The sequence below is a fragment of the Capra hircus genome, chromosome 27 (assembly GCF_001704415.2).
Source record: "Capra hircus breed San Clemente chromosome 27, ASM170441v1, whole genome shotgun sequence".
Classification (NCBI taxonomy): Eukaryota; Metazoa; Chordata; class Mammalia; order Artiodactyla; family Bovidae; genus Capra; species Capra hircus.
The window spans coordinates 18,897,039-18,912,037 of record NC_030834.1 but is presented as its reverse complement, the minus strand read 5'-3'; the positions used below and the strand labels follow the sequence as shown (position 1 = coordinate 18,912,037).

The 14,999-nt window shown below is 39.6% G+C and overlaps 1 protein-coding gene across 5 annotated transcripts in view; it reads right to left on the bottom strand.

Moving 5' to 3' along the window:
- Nucleotides 1–14,999, bottom strand: part of GTF2E2 (general transcription factor IIE subunit 2) — a 97,396-nt gene that overhangs the window by 13,875 nt on the left and 68,522 nt on the right. Inside the window, exon 7 of one of the 5 annotated variants that reach the window (XM_018041837.1) lies at nucleotides 6,634–6,891. The exons of the other annotated variants lie outside the window; for them this stretch is intronic. Within the exon in view, the coding sequence (XP_017897326.1) occupies nucleotides 6,797–6,891 (95 nt within the window). The 3' untranslated portion in view covers nucleotides 6,634–6,796. Of the gene's footprint in view, nucleotides 1–6,633; nucleotides 6,892–14,999 lie in introns of those variants that run through there. 5 annotated transcript variants of the gene reach the window in all.

Sequence of the window (14,999 nt, the reverse complement as noted above, 5' to 3'; positions counted from 1 at the left end):
CCCACGTCCAAGGCCAGTGGTGGCCGGGAGGAAACACCCTGCGTCCGAGGTCAAGGGCGGCTGGGAGAAGCCACCTCGCACCTGACGCCAGGGGAGGTGACCCTGAGGAGGCACCCTGCGCCTGAGGCCAGGGCCTGTGGCCAGGAGGAGCAGATGCAGGAGGAACAGGAAACTCAGGTTCAATCCCTGAGTCGGGAGGATCCTCTGGAGAAGGAAATGACAACCTACTCCAGCACCCTTGTCTAGGAAATCCCATGGACAGAGCCTGGCAGGCTACAGTCCACAGGGTCACAAAGAGTTGGACACAACTGAGCATACAAGTAACAAAGACAGACTCAGACAGCCTGGTTTCACTTCATCATTAACTACTTGCCAACACACATATCTACTTGCCAACGCACAGAAAGTTTATGATGGACAATCAGAAGATGAATGTACTCTGAAGGACCGAAAAAAAACAGGAAAGTTCCCCGGGTGCCCTGAGGTGAGCCTTCTGCTCAGATCAGGACACATCCCCCCCCAATTCCCTCACCCCTGCCACAGGATCTGGAGGCCTAATCCAGGCAGCGCCAGCGCCGCCCCACCTGTCACTATTGCTGCAGAGCCCTCAACCTTCAGGTAGACCGTGGGTACAGTCCATTCACAAGCTGTAAATAAAATCAGACTGTTCTCTTTCCTGTCTCAATACAAACTACATGAAGCAAACGATGCCCTAATAGCTGGGGTGCCAGTGATATTTAAGAAACCTGTCTTGAAAAAACTTTGGTTGATGACCAAATGCAAAAATGACAGTCTACTACAAAGAATTCAACTTAGGCACAAAATGTTTTGGGGTTTTTCCTGTTTTTTTAAAATATTTATTTGGTCGCACTAAGTCTTGGTCGTGGCACTCGGGATCTTTAGTTGCAGCATGCACACCCTTAGTTGCAGCCGGTGGGGTCTAGTTCTCTGATCAGGGATCGAACCTGGCCCCTGCATTAGGAGCACAGAGTCTTAGCCACTGGACCACCTGGGAAGTCCCCAATCTGAGCACAAAGTTATTTCAATACAAAACATCTCTAAATAAAAATATTCTACATTTCTATAGATACATTAGGGACTCATTCTCTTATACTCCCTGAACTTCCATCTGCATAGATTCCAGAAACCACTTAACAGGTGGCAATTATTTGTTTGCACGACTTTCTCAGCCTCTTGAAGCTCCTTGGGAGGGGGATTCTATTTCATAAGTTTTCCACTATGGCTGGCGCTAACCTTATTTATTAGCACATCCTCAACAATCTGACCACCGAAAGTATGAAATGCTATTGTCTGGGCATCAGAGAGTATCTGTTTTCCTTTTACACTTTTTAAACCTCAGTTGCATCATTAGGATACCCAATTCCAGTACATGCTTTGACCCCCGTTTTTCCTAATGTTAACACTATATAACCTTAACAAAACTATTTAAACTAATACAAACCTATTAACTAAGCCATAGACCTTATTCTCCCATCCAGCTTTAGCAGCAACATCCCCACCCTGGCCCAGGATCCCACCATGTTTAGCTGCTGTGTCCTTGCTCCAGGCTCTAAGTACATGACCAGTCTCTCTGCTCATCTCTCAGGACCGTGACACCTTAGAGGAGTTCCGATAGTTATTTTATAAAATGCCCCTCATGTGGGGTTGTCTGACGTTTCCTCATGATGAAACTGAGGTTCTACCTTCTGGGCAAGAACATCACAGAGACAATACTGTGCCCTTCTCAGGGCCTAATAACGTCAAGGGTCCATGATGTCCACAGTCTTTTTACTGGGGCTATTAGACTGATTGCTGGTTAAGGTGGTGTCTATCAGATTTTTCCACCATGAAGCTATTGTTTGTCCCTCTGTAATTAATAAGCATCCCCTGGAGAGATCCACTAAGACTATGCAAACTTACTGCTTCTCTGCATACTTTAGCTCACTAATTTCAGCATCCATCAATGCCTCTTGCCAACTACAAGTGTTAATTGTGGGTTTGCCTAAAGGCACTTTATTTTCATCATTCCTTTCATACATATGGATCAGAATTCCACTCTAAGGGAGGAGACTATTCTCGATCCAATCTATTTAGTTAACTTGGATGGATTTATGGATATTTATTTTACTTCACTTCAATGGATTATAATCCATTACTATCAGTTACTTTGCTCTTCAACTATCCTGGCTTTGGATATTGAGTCCCTCTAAATTGTTCCTGTGTCTTTTTTATTGGTCCCTTTTTTGTTACTTGTTTTGGGGTTTTTTTGAGCACTTGCTCAATTTCTGATACCAAAGCATGTTTCAAGCTCAGCTTGTTCCACAAACTTGGAATCAAAAAGTCCTGACTCCTTTTACTGGAGAATGGTATTGTAAAACCAAGATAGAGGCAACCTATTTTCTTTTTCTAGCAATCATTTTTCTTTTTTTGAAAACAGCAAATAATTAGAGGACATCAAATTTAAAGACAAATGATTTGTTTCAGATTATTTCCAAGTATCATGAAAGTCAGTCAAGCTCTAAATTATACAGGTAAGTAAAATAGGAACTGTTTTAAAACCTGCTGTATTTTAACAGAAAAGAAGAAAACAGGCTAGAATTCAGAACTCAGATTTGACCCTTTCAATGGAAGGGAATCCTGTCCTAACTTGAAGCTAAGATTGAAAACTGTGTAACAGTATGCCAGGAAGGAAAGAAAATGAGCAAATTATTTAATAAGGCTTTGCTTAAATTCCCAAATAACTCTTTGGCTGCACCCAAAGCTTTCCTGTGACATACGATAGCAGGAGAATAGAGTATGGAGCAACATGGCCTGCATGTGGAACCCAATGAACCCTTTTGACTATGTCCTCAGAAGGTAAAGAATCTGCCTGCAATGTAGGAGACCTGGGTTCGATCCCTTGGTCAGGAAGATTCCCTGAAGAAAGAAATGGCAACCCACTCCAGTATTCCTGCTTGGAGATTCCATGAACAGAGCAGCCTGGTAGGCTACAGTCTATGGAATCACAAAGAGTCAAACATGACTGTACGACTAACGCGCGCGCATACACACACGAAACAGGTTACCTCTTTGCCTCAGTTTTCTGATTTGTAAAACTGGGATGATAATATGTATTTCACAGAGTTGTGGCAATTAAATGGGTTTATATAAAGCACCAAGTTTAATGCCCACAAAGGAAAAAGCACTATCTATATCTCTCAGTTACCATTATCATCTGACGTTGATCATTTATTTCTGAGTGCTACTGCCTTTAAGGAAAGAATGACACATCTGAGCTCCACCCACGTTGGTGGGCATGTCAGCTCTTTGTTTATTTCAAAGTTGTATTCCACTGTAAGGATGTACCACACTTGGGAGCGACAAAGGGACAAGTTAAAGGGCACTTGAGTTTCCAGATTTTGGAGGAAATGAATAAAATTGATATGCACATGGATTTTGAGCAAAATTGGGTAAAAACCTGAGTGGGATGAACGGGTCATGCAATTACACATATCATAATGCAAAAATAAAAACAACACTGGACACACATCTCACACTATATGCAAAAATTAATTCAAAATGATAAAATCTAAATGTTAAGAGCTAAAACAGTAACTCCCTGAAGAAAAAGCAGGAGTAAATCTTTGTGTTGCTGGATTAGGAAATGGTTTTTTAGATATGACATCAAAAACACAAGCAACAAAAGACAAATAAAATGTACCTCATCAAAATAAAAAACTTTTGTATCACAAACAATACAAGAAAGTAAAGAGACAATCCACAGAATGGAAGAAATTATTCACAAAGTATAAATTTTCTAAGAGACTTGTATCCAGAATAAAGAACTCTTTAAAATTCTGTAATTTAAAAAAGTTTAAAATGGACAAAGAACTTAAACAGACATTTTCCAAAAGACAATATACAAGAATTGATGCTTTTGAACTGTGGTGTTGGAGAAGACTCTCGAGAGTCCCTTGGACTGCAAGGAGATCCAACCAGTCCATTCTAAAGAAGATCGGTCCTGGGTGTTCATTGGAAGGACTGATGCTAAAGCTGAAACTCCAATACTTTGGCTACCTCATGAGAAGAGCTGACTCATTGGAAAAGACCCTGATGCTGGGAGGGGCTGGGGACAGGAGGAGAAGGGGACGACAGAAGATGAGATGGCTGGATGGCATCACCAACTCGATGGACATGAGTCTGAGTGAACTCTGGGAGTTGGTGATGGACAGGGAGGCCTGGCGTGCTGCGATTCCTGGGGTCGCAAAGAGTCAGACACAACTGAGTGCCTGAACTGATAACTGAATCACTTTGTTGTACACCTAAAACTAACACTGTAAATGAAGTATACTCCAATACAAATTTAAATAAATATAATAAAAAATAAAGAATATATAACTGGCCATTGAGCACATGAAAAGATGATCTTTAGAAAAATGCACATCAAAACCACAATAAAATTCCATTTTGCTAAATGGTATCTTAAATAGCTAAACTCAGTGTTGGCAAGGATATGGAGAAACTGGAACCCTCGTGCACTGCCAATGGGAATGTAAAATGAGGCAGCCACTTTGCAAAACAGTATGGCAACTGCTCAAAAAGTTAGCCGTCGGAATTACCACATGTTCCAGCAATTCCACTCCTATACTTAAAGGAAAAATTATGGCCACACAAAAACTTGTACATGAATGTTCACAGTAGCATTAATCACAATAGCCATAAAGTAGAAACAACTTAAATGTCCATCAACTGGTGAATGCATGAATAAAGTGTTATATCCAAATGTAATGTTCTTTCTTTTGTAGTGTTGTTTTTTTTTGGTAATGTTCTTTTTAATGTAAGCATTTAATGCTCTATTTCACTTTAAGCACTGCTGCAGCCACATCCCATGAATTTTGATATGTTGTGCTTTCACTTTCATTTAATTCAACATACTTTTTTTTTTTAAATTTCCCCTGTGATTTCCTCCTTGAACCATGAGTTATTTAAAAGTGTTATTTGATTTCCAAATATTTTGGAGAGTTTCCAAATATAGCTGTTTTCTAGTTTGATTCCATTATGACCCAAGCACATCCTTTGTTTGCTTTCAACTCTTTTAAATTCCTTTAAGGTTCTGCGGTAGAATACCATCTGTCTTGGTGAGTACTTCAAGTACACTGGAAAACATATATACTCTATTGTTGGGTCATCTTGTTTTATAATAAATATCAATTAGGCAAGTTGGTTAATAGAGTTAAGACTTTTATATACTTATTTTCCATCTATTTGTTCAACAGCTGAGAGGAATGCTATGAACTTTAATCTTAATGATGAGTTTGTCTATTTCTCCTTTCACTTGTGTCTATTTTTAATTCATGCACTTTAAACATTTTTATGATTCCACTTTATTTCTATTATTTTTCTTTATTGAGATAAGTGTAATTGACATAATATTGCATTAGTTTCAGATATATAACATAATGATTTGATATATATATAGTGAAAAGATTACCACAGTAAGTTTAGTTAACATAATTTTTTTCCTGTGATGAGAACTTTTAAGATCTACTCTCTTAGCTTTCAAATGTACAACATGGTATTGTTAACTATAGCTACTTTTTTAAAAATGGTTTTAGTGGTTATCCTAGGGTTTACAATACACACCTTGAGTTAACCAGAACCTGACTTCAATTAAATTATCCCAGATCACATATGAAAATGTAAAACAGCACACCGTTCCTGACCTGCGATGACCGTCAAAAACTTCACTTTTACATATGCTCGAAACACAATTTTCTCTCTTAATAGTCTGCTTTATAAGTTAGCTATCTTTCAGAGTGATCAAAAATTTTTAATAAGACACGTGAATTTTAAAATTGATTTTCATTTATTCCAGCTTTAGCACATTTTCCTATATATATCCAAGTTTCTGTCTAGTATCATACCCTTCTGCCCGAGGACTTCTGGCAATCCAAGTCTGATATCAAGGAATTCTCTCAGTTTCTGTGATACTGAGAGAATATTCCTCTGAGACAGGACTTTGATTTTTAAAGATCACTTTTACTGCAGATGGAATTCTGAGTTGAAAACTTTTTTCGCTTTTAGTACTTCAAACATGTCACAACACTGTGCTTTGGTTTGCATAAGGTCAAATGACAAGTGTTCTCTAATTCTTTTTTCCTTTGTAATGAGCTTTTGCCTCTACTTCAGGTATTTTCTCTTCACCATCAGTTGTCAGCATTTTGAATGCGATATGCATAGATGTTTTTCTGTCATTTGTTTCTATTGGGAGGGCTTATCTTGCCTCCTGTTCTCTGAGCTTCCTGGACTTTTGTTTTGGTGCCTATCTTTAATTTGGGGGTGGGGGTATCCCTTGTAGTTCAGCTGATTAAGAACCCACCTGCAATGCAGGAGACTCCGGTACCATTCCTGGGTTGGGAAGATCTGCTGGAGAAGGGATAGGCTACGCACTCCAGTATTCTTGGGCTTCCCTGCTGGCTCATCTGGTAAAGAATATGCCTGAAACGCGGGAGACCTGGGTTCAATCCCTGGGTTGGGAAGATCTCTTGGAGAAGGGAACTGGCTACCCACTCCAGTGTTCTGGCCTGGAGAAGGCCATGGACTATATATCCATGGAGTCGCAAAGAGTCAGACACAACTGAGTGAATTTCACTTTCATCTTTAATTTTAGAAAATACTTGGCCATTATTTCTTCTTCCCCATTCTCTTTCTCTTATGAGATTTTAATTATACATTCAGACCACTGATGTTATCTCACAGTTAATGGAGACTCTGCTGTATTTCTTCCCATTTGTCTCTGTGCATTTCACTTTAATTTCTACTGGCCCATCTTGCAGTTTGGGCTCTCCCAGGGGCTCAGTGGTAAAGAATCCGCCAGCAATGCATGAGCCGCAGGAAACATGAGTTCGATCCCTGTGTAGGAAACAGCAACCTTTGAGGAGGATATAGCAACCCACTCCAGTATTCTTGCCTGGAAGATTCCATGGACAGAGGAGCCTGGTGAGCTACAGCCCATGGTGTCACAAAGACATGGGGTCACACACAACTGAACATGCATGCAGCAGCAGCATCTTGCAGGTTACAGATTCTTTCCTTGGTTATGCCAAGTTGACTGATGAGCTTACAGAAGACATTCTCTGTCTCTGTTACTGTGCTTTCCATTTCTAGAATTTGATTTTCTTATAATGTCTACCTCTCCGCTGAAATATCCTACCTGATCATGCATGCACTGTTTCATTTATTTTAAATTTCAAGTCTGACAGTTCCAATACCATGTCCTCAGAATTTGGTTCTATAAACTCTCTTCTCTCAAAAGCGCTTTGTTTTTCCTTGCTTCTTTTTATGCCTCGTAATATTTCGACAGCAGAATATCCTCTAGAGAACAGCTAAGACTGAGGTTAATAGTTCTGTGCTGGGATCTGGGCACACCTTTCCTTCTGCTAGGCTTTCAGCGTATGGAGGTTGAGGCAGTCTATGATGAGAACATGAACTTGGTTTGAAATCTGTTGCTGCTATGGTTATCCACAGTGCACCACAGGCTCCAAATTCCTCCAGCCATACCCTGCACTCAGCGGAAAGACCGCTTTGCCAGAGGGTTTGGCCTCAGTGTCTGCTCAACCTGCTCTTTTAGGTCCCCCCTTAATGCTATAACCCTGGCTGGCCTGTCAGCCTCCACGCTCTTGCGACTCTCACAGAATTCCACTGCTACCTGTTGCTGCACACCTGTCAGCCTGGGGTGGGAGTTCTGATATTCTAATTAAGCCTCGGCATCAGACAAGCCCTGTGTCCCATGGCACTAAATGGGGTCTCCTCAGTGTCCCTGCTTTGTCCTCTCTGCCAAGTTTTAGGTCCAGTATATATTTCACCTTTCCCCTTGACAGAAGGTTTTTCTTTCTTTTCTTCTCATGGAAGTTTAAGACTTTTGTCTCACAGAAGACAGGGAGGGAGGAGATGGCTTCATGTCTTTTCTGAAGCGTCTACCGTCCCCTTCTCCAGCCCTGCCCGGCGGGGCCAGGACCCCCAGCCTAGCCTCTGCTTTGTAAGAATCCAGGGAAGTCTGTGGAGAAGTGCCATGAGTGGGTGTCCACTCCCAAGTGTCTGCAGCCCAAGGCTTCTACAGTCTCTGGCTAGCCTACACTAAGCCTTTAGCAGTTCATAAAACATTTTAAAACTGAATTCTTCTCACCAGTATTCACGTTCTCAGTATTCATGTCCCAGGCGTACAAGTGTTTGTAGCTCATCTTTTCTTGGTGTCTGTCTTTCCTTCAATTTCAGGTTAGGTGGCTGCCCTGCACCTCAGCTCTCTGATGGAGTCAGAGTTGCTCAGTTGTGTCCGACTCTCTGCAACCCCATTGACTACACAGTCCATGGACTTCTCCAGGCCAGAATACTAGAGAGGGTAGCCATTCCCTTCTCCAGGGGAGCCTCCCAACCCAAGGATCAAACCCAGCTCTCCCACACTGCAGGCACATCCTTTACCAGCTGAGCCACAAAGGAAGCCCAAGAATACTGGAGTGGGTAGCCTATCCCTTCTCCAGGGGAACTTTCTGACCCAGGAATCGAACCAGGGTCTCCTGCACTGCAGGCAGATTCTTTACTAACTGAGCTATCAGGGAAGCCCCGGATGGAGTCAAGAAAAGTCTAAATTTGTAGCTGTCTAGGGTTTGTTGTTGTTGCCAGAGTGGGAACAGTGCTTCCTCCATTCTAAGTGAAAGCTGAAAGCCCCAACTATCTACTTTTTAGCCAAACCTGAAGAACAATGTGACGACCACGACTAGGTCTGATCACAACAGGTATATATGAGAGAAAACAGCTTCAAACTTCCAAGTCAGCAATAAAACATCTAATTCCAAGAAAGCACACAAAATTGTTTTAAAATGTATATCATAACTGGGATTTTACATGCCAACTTTACCACCGCAAAAGAACAGTTCTGATATTTTAAATGTGACTTGCTAAATTCTAACTATCAACATGTACAAACTCCATTCACTTATTTAGAGTAGGTAAAACATGATATAACTGTGCAACAGCTATACTGTGGACATCTCTGTATAAAAAAAGGAGAAAAAAATACATATAAAAAAACACTTTTCACCCAGCGTTAAATTTCATTCAGTTCACTTTTTACCAAGCCTGTGCTGCCAGGATTGCAAAATTTCAGTTCCTTGAAGACAAACTACTTTTACTTTGTGCCTGACATGTACAGAGCTCATGTACTTCAGGGCACTGACGACACAACAACAGAGACTCTATTGACAGTAATGGTCGGGAAAGCCAATCTTTGTTAATGTGCCACCAAAAAGAATATACAATGCTATATAGACATTCTTCTAAGCACAACAGAATTGAAAGTACATTAAAACAAAATGTAACTACTTCCTTTCACTAAAAGAAACATCACAATCTCAGTATCTCAATAAAGAAAATATCTCAATAAAAATTCTTCAATGTCTTTGTTTCAATAAGACATTTCTACTTTAATCTTTGGCTTTCCTTAGCTCAGTGCTATTGCAGTATTTAAATAATACATCTACTATGTAAATGTATTATAGCTGCATAAATACTTAAAATGAACACTGGAAGGCAGGGCCTAAAATAGAGACAGAATCTCACAGGATTCCAAATTTAATTACTTTTTAATGTATGTAGGGACAGAAAATGCTCAGATTTTCTGTCATAGGTGCAAAAAATAAAATGAAATAAACTGGTATAAATTTTATTAAAATCACTGAAAGAAAAATTAAAATCAAGATAATCTTTATGTTCTGGAAGGCTGGCAAAGTCAACTAAAAACATCCAGTATTGGTGAAGGTCAAGAAATGGAAACCTCTGCATCAAGACTGGTCTCCTAAAATAGGTTGGGCATTAGGCAGGCTACTGAAATTTTTTCAAGTATGCCTTATCTTTTTTTTGTCCCATCAATTATACTTTAAGAAAACAAAATAAGAAGATAACTAGGCAAAGTGTACATGCAATATATTTATGCAGAAGGATTGAGCATTATTTATAAAGCTTATAATAGCATATAGCAAAAAAATTAAATTTCTCTCTGTGGAACATCAGAAAAAGTCTTTTAAAGTATGGTCATATCTGGAATACCATATAGCTATTAGGAAATGAAGTAAGACAGCATCAGGGCCCCAGGCAGAGTGGCTAGCCACTGGGAGGAGTCCTGGATTCTAAGGATAAAGTTGAAATTGCTGAAGCTTCCAGGCAGAAAAAAACAATTTACTGGCAATCAGAAGGAACAACCAGATTGTCATCAGACTTCCTCCAAGGAACACCACCTAACATTACCTCACTGCCACAGATCAGCAATTCCAACTAACTGCTAAACTGACTTGGTTTCTTTGCTGTCTGTATAGCTCAGTTGGTAAAGAATTTGCCTGCAATGCAGGAGATCCTACTTCAATTACTGGGTCAGGAAGATCCACTGGAAGAGGGATAGGCTACCTACTCCAGTATTCTTGGGCTTCCCTTTTGGCTCAGTCGGTAAAGAATCTGCCCGCAATACAGGAGACCTCGGTTGGGAAGATCTGCTGGAGAAGGGAAAGGCTACCAACTCCAGTATTCTGACCTGGAGAATTCCATGAACTATATAGTCCATGGAGTTGCAAAGAATCAGACACGACTGAGCGACTTTCACTCACTTCACTAACCAACTGCCAAGCCACAGATTCACTGAGTGAAGATTAAACCAAGGATTTTGGTACTACTTTATATTTTTAATGCTGCTAATAGTAGCTAGCCTGATGTTACTACTATTCTTACTATGTGCCAGGTTCCATTCCAAGCTCTAAGCATTTTTATTTATATTTACTCATTTAAACCTCATAAGGACCACAAATGAACAGACACCATTATTCCTGTTTTATACTGGATTGGCTGAAAAGATCATTCAAGTTTTTCCATAGCATCTTGCAGAAAACCCAAACAAACTTTCTGGCCAACCCAACAGATAAGAAATCTCAGACAGAGCATCTTGTCTTCGCTAGTAAGGAGCAGAGCCAAGATTTACACCAACAGATCAATTACTCAGCCCACCCTCTGGACCTCTGCATTTGTACTGCCGCTAAATTAGTAAGATTCTGACTTAAGGAAATAAGCACCTCTGTGAAATAAAACACATACCAAGATTGAACTACTCTGGATTCACTTATCTATTTAGTGTTTTAAATTACCACACAACAGACTCTCTCTGTACTTATGCTATATCTCATTTTTGGACATCTGCTTCTATCACAGAACGAACGAAGGGTGCGTCTTCAGTGTGACTGGAAAGCTTGCCCACTCAAGATGTCCTCTCTACAGCTAAGACTGCCACCTAGTGGGCTAAAACAAATAGCCTCATCAGCACAAAACAAAACATTTTGAGAAATAAAATACAAAAGAAGAGACAGATGGACAGTGAGAAAGACAGATGTTAAACTATGCATCACTTTTCAATAGATCTTCTCTGGAAACACATAATGTAAGTCAATAACAGAAAACCTCAACCTCAGGTTTTAAAATTAAGTGATTTAGGCAACACCAACACTTTCAACTAATGGGCATCTCAGCCCTGCGCTTCCTGTGGTAGCTGTGACCCCCAGGGCTCTACAGCACTGTTATGAACACCACAGCGACACGCTGTGTGGCATGTTGCACCATATGTGTACCCGTGTCATTCCTCCTTCTGCCTGGGCTCAAGGACAGAAATCTTACTCACTTTGCTATCTTTGCTATCACTGAATGTGCTGAAGAACACATGAAAAGAAGCTTGAAGACAACATACTGTAGCATTTCTGTTTTGTAAATGTAAACTATACATTTACTATAACTCTCAACCCGGGCAATTCCACTCTCCAGGGAACCAGTGGTAATGTCTAGATACATTTTTGGGACTCACACTGTGGGGGAAAGTCTGCTACTGGCACCGAGAGCAGCCTGGGATGCTGCTAATCGTCCCACAATGCACTGTAACAGCCGTGACTCCAAAAAAAGTATCCAGCTCCAAATGTCAACACTGCCAAGGTTGAAAAATCATGCTTCCTCCCAACCATCTTTTGTAAAAAGTATACAGATTAATGATAAACATAAATTTATAATAAACTGATAACACCACTAATAACTAATAAAAGATGATACCACTCTAACGGCAAAAAGCAAAGAGGAACTAAAGAGCTTCTTACCCAGGGTCAAAGAAGAGTGTGAAAAAGTCAGCTTAAAACTCAATGTTAAAAAACTAAGATCATGTCGCTCAGTTGTATCCGACTCTTTGCGACCCGTGGACTGTAGCCCACCAAGCTCCTCCATCCATGGGATTCTCCAGACAAGAATACTGGAGTGGGTTGCCATTTCCTTCTCCAGGGGATCTTCCGGACCCAGGGATCGAACCCAGGTCTCCCACATTGCAGGCAGACGCTTTAACTTCTGCACCACCAGGGAAGCCCCTGATCATGGCACATTTCATGGCAAATAGAAGGAGAAAAGTGACAGATTTCCTCTTCTTGAGATCCAAAATCACTGCGGATGGTGACTGCAGGCATGAAATTAAAAGACTACTGCTTCTCAGCAGCAAAGTTATGACAAAACAAAAGCTATGACAGTGTGTTAAAAAGCAAAGACATCTCTTTGCCGACAAAGGTCCGCATAGTCAAGGCCTACAGGTTTTCCAGTAGTCATGTACAGAAGTGAGAGCTGGATAGTAAAGAAAACAGAGAGCCAAAGAGCTGATGCCTTCAAACTGTGGTGCTGGAGCAGACTCTTGAGAGTCCCTTGGACTGCAAGATCAAACCAGTCAATCTTAAGGGAAATCATCCTTGAATACTCTTTGGAAGGACTGAGCTGAAGCTCTAATACTTTAGCCACCTGATTCTAACAGCTGACTCATTGGACAAGATCTTGATGCTGGGAAAGACTGAAGGCAGAAGGAGGTGACAGAGGGTGAGATAGTTAGATGGCATCACCGATTCAACAGACATGAACTTGGACAAACTCAGAGATGGTGAGGGACAGGGAAGCCTGATGTGCTGCAGTCCATGGGACTGTGAAAAGTTGGACACGACTTGGCGACTGAACAACAAAATAAGAAACTGAGCTAGAACCCAAATGTGGTTTACATATATAAAGTATTTCTTACATTGGTTAAGTATACACTTGATTTTCTAGGAATATACGGTGCATAATGTATATGAATATACTATCAATAACCTTTGTATATCACAGAAAAGCTATACTTTGTATGAATTTTTTTAGAACTTTACCAAGAATTATCACTTTAGAAAATACCAATTATGAATGGTATTTTCATAAACGAATGAAAATTGATTTGATTTATTGAATTAAATGAATCATACATTAGTTCACTTGTAGCTGTAACATTCAATGGTTAATTCTACATAAAAATGTAAACAACTTCTTCATTTATATTCTAGTCTGTATAAAAAAACAGTCCACTGAACCTGATTAAATAATTAAAAACCACCAGGTTAACAAAAAAAAAAATCAGTCATTCCTTCAGCATTTGCTGTTTTCTACCTGAAAGATCTCTCCCTGCACAACTGCGCGCATGGGCACTGTCCTGACACCTCACCAGGCTGGCTCCAGCTCATTCTTCCTCTTTTTTCCCACAGTGGTCTTTTCTGAGCTCCACCCTGCCTATTATTTTACTAGCTCAGCACATATCTCATTGAATTCCTTCCTAGCATTTGATACACTCTGCAATCACTTTTTATTTTGTGTGATATCATCTATTTTCCCTTCAGAATATAAGCAAGCTCCACGAAGGCTAAAACTATCCTATGCTGTTCACCACTGTACCCCCTACATTACCAAGATGACCAAAGAATGCAACAGGAAATCAATAAGTATTTGTCGAAAAATGGATTCATGAATAAATGATAACAGACTGTAACAAGACTCTCATAATGTATCAACTAGACAGTAAAAAGAGAATGAAGTTGATAAACTGATACCAAGAATAAGCAAACTACTTAAAGATGTTAGGAGAAATACTTTATATATTATACAATTTCCAAATAAGGGTGAGGAAACATCAGATAACAAAAATGGTGAATACAAAATGACACTCACAACTGGTTCAGAGAGTTAAGACTAACTATATGCCATCTACAAAGGAAGTATCTAAAACAAAAGAACGCAGGTACAAAGCAAAAGAACAGGCAAAACTATCTCAAAATGTTCTTTAAAAGGCAACAGATTAGACATAACAGGATATAAAGCTAGAGTTCAAGTAAAACAACATCAAATATGAATAGTAATTATGATACAATCCTTAAACTATGACTGTCAAGAACACTTATAAACTGAAAATTGCAGGAAAACATATAAAGCAGAAACTATTGGAAGTACTGGCTAAATTAACAAGAAATATGAAAGCAACAGGAAATGTTAACATTTGTTCAGTCACTTCTCATATCAAGATGTCAAACAATCAGTATGTAAAGGAGGATCTGATATTTTCAAACAAAAACACAACAGCAACTAAAGTAAAACAGATAAACCAACAGGTAAATAAAGGAGAAAGCCCAAACACAAAAAGTTAGCAATAACAAGGGAAAATAACAGGCAATGATTCTTAAAGGAGGACATAATGAAAGAAGATTCTAAGAATGTCTAAAAAAGCATGCTAGATACATTCACAGGTGTATGCTTTCAAATAATCTTTAAGGAATCCAATATTCTCCTAAAAGACAAGTAAGGAGAAAAGGCAGCGAAGGGAGGAAAACCTCTTCTTCCCTTTTCTGAATCCAGCATTATACCACCAAACAGCAAGAAAACATGCAAAAGAAAAAAGCAAAAATCCTTAAATACATTAGTAAGAAAAGAACACACAAATACATAAACCAAACAAGTATTACTCTAGGACTGAAAGGATGGTTCAATACTGAGAAATCTAGTAATATAGTTCATCAATGGCAGTCAAGATCTTAAAAGATGCAAAAATAATTTACTGTTAATCTTCCTAATAGCTTCCTAAATTATATGTATTTCATTAATATAATTACATATACATA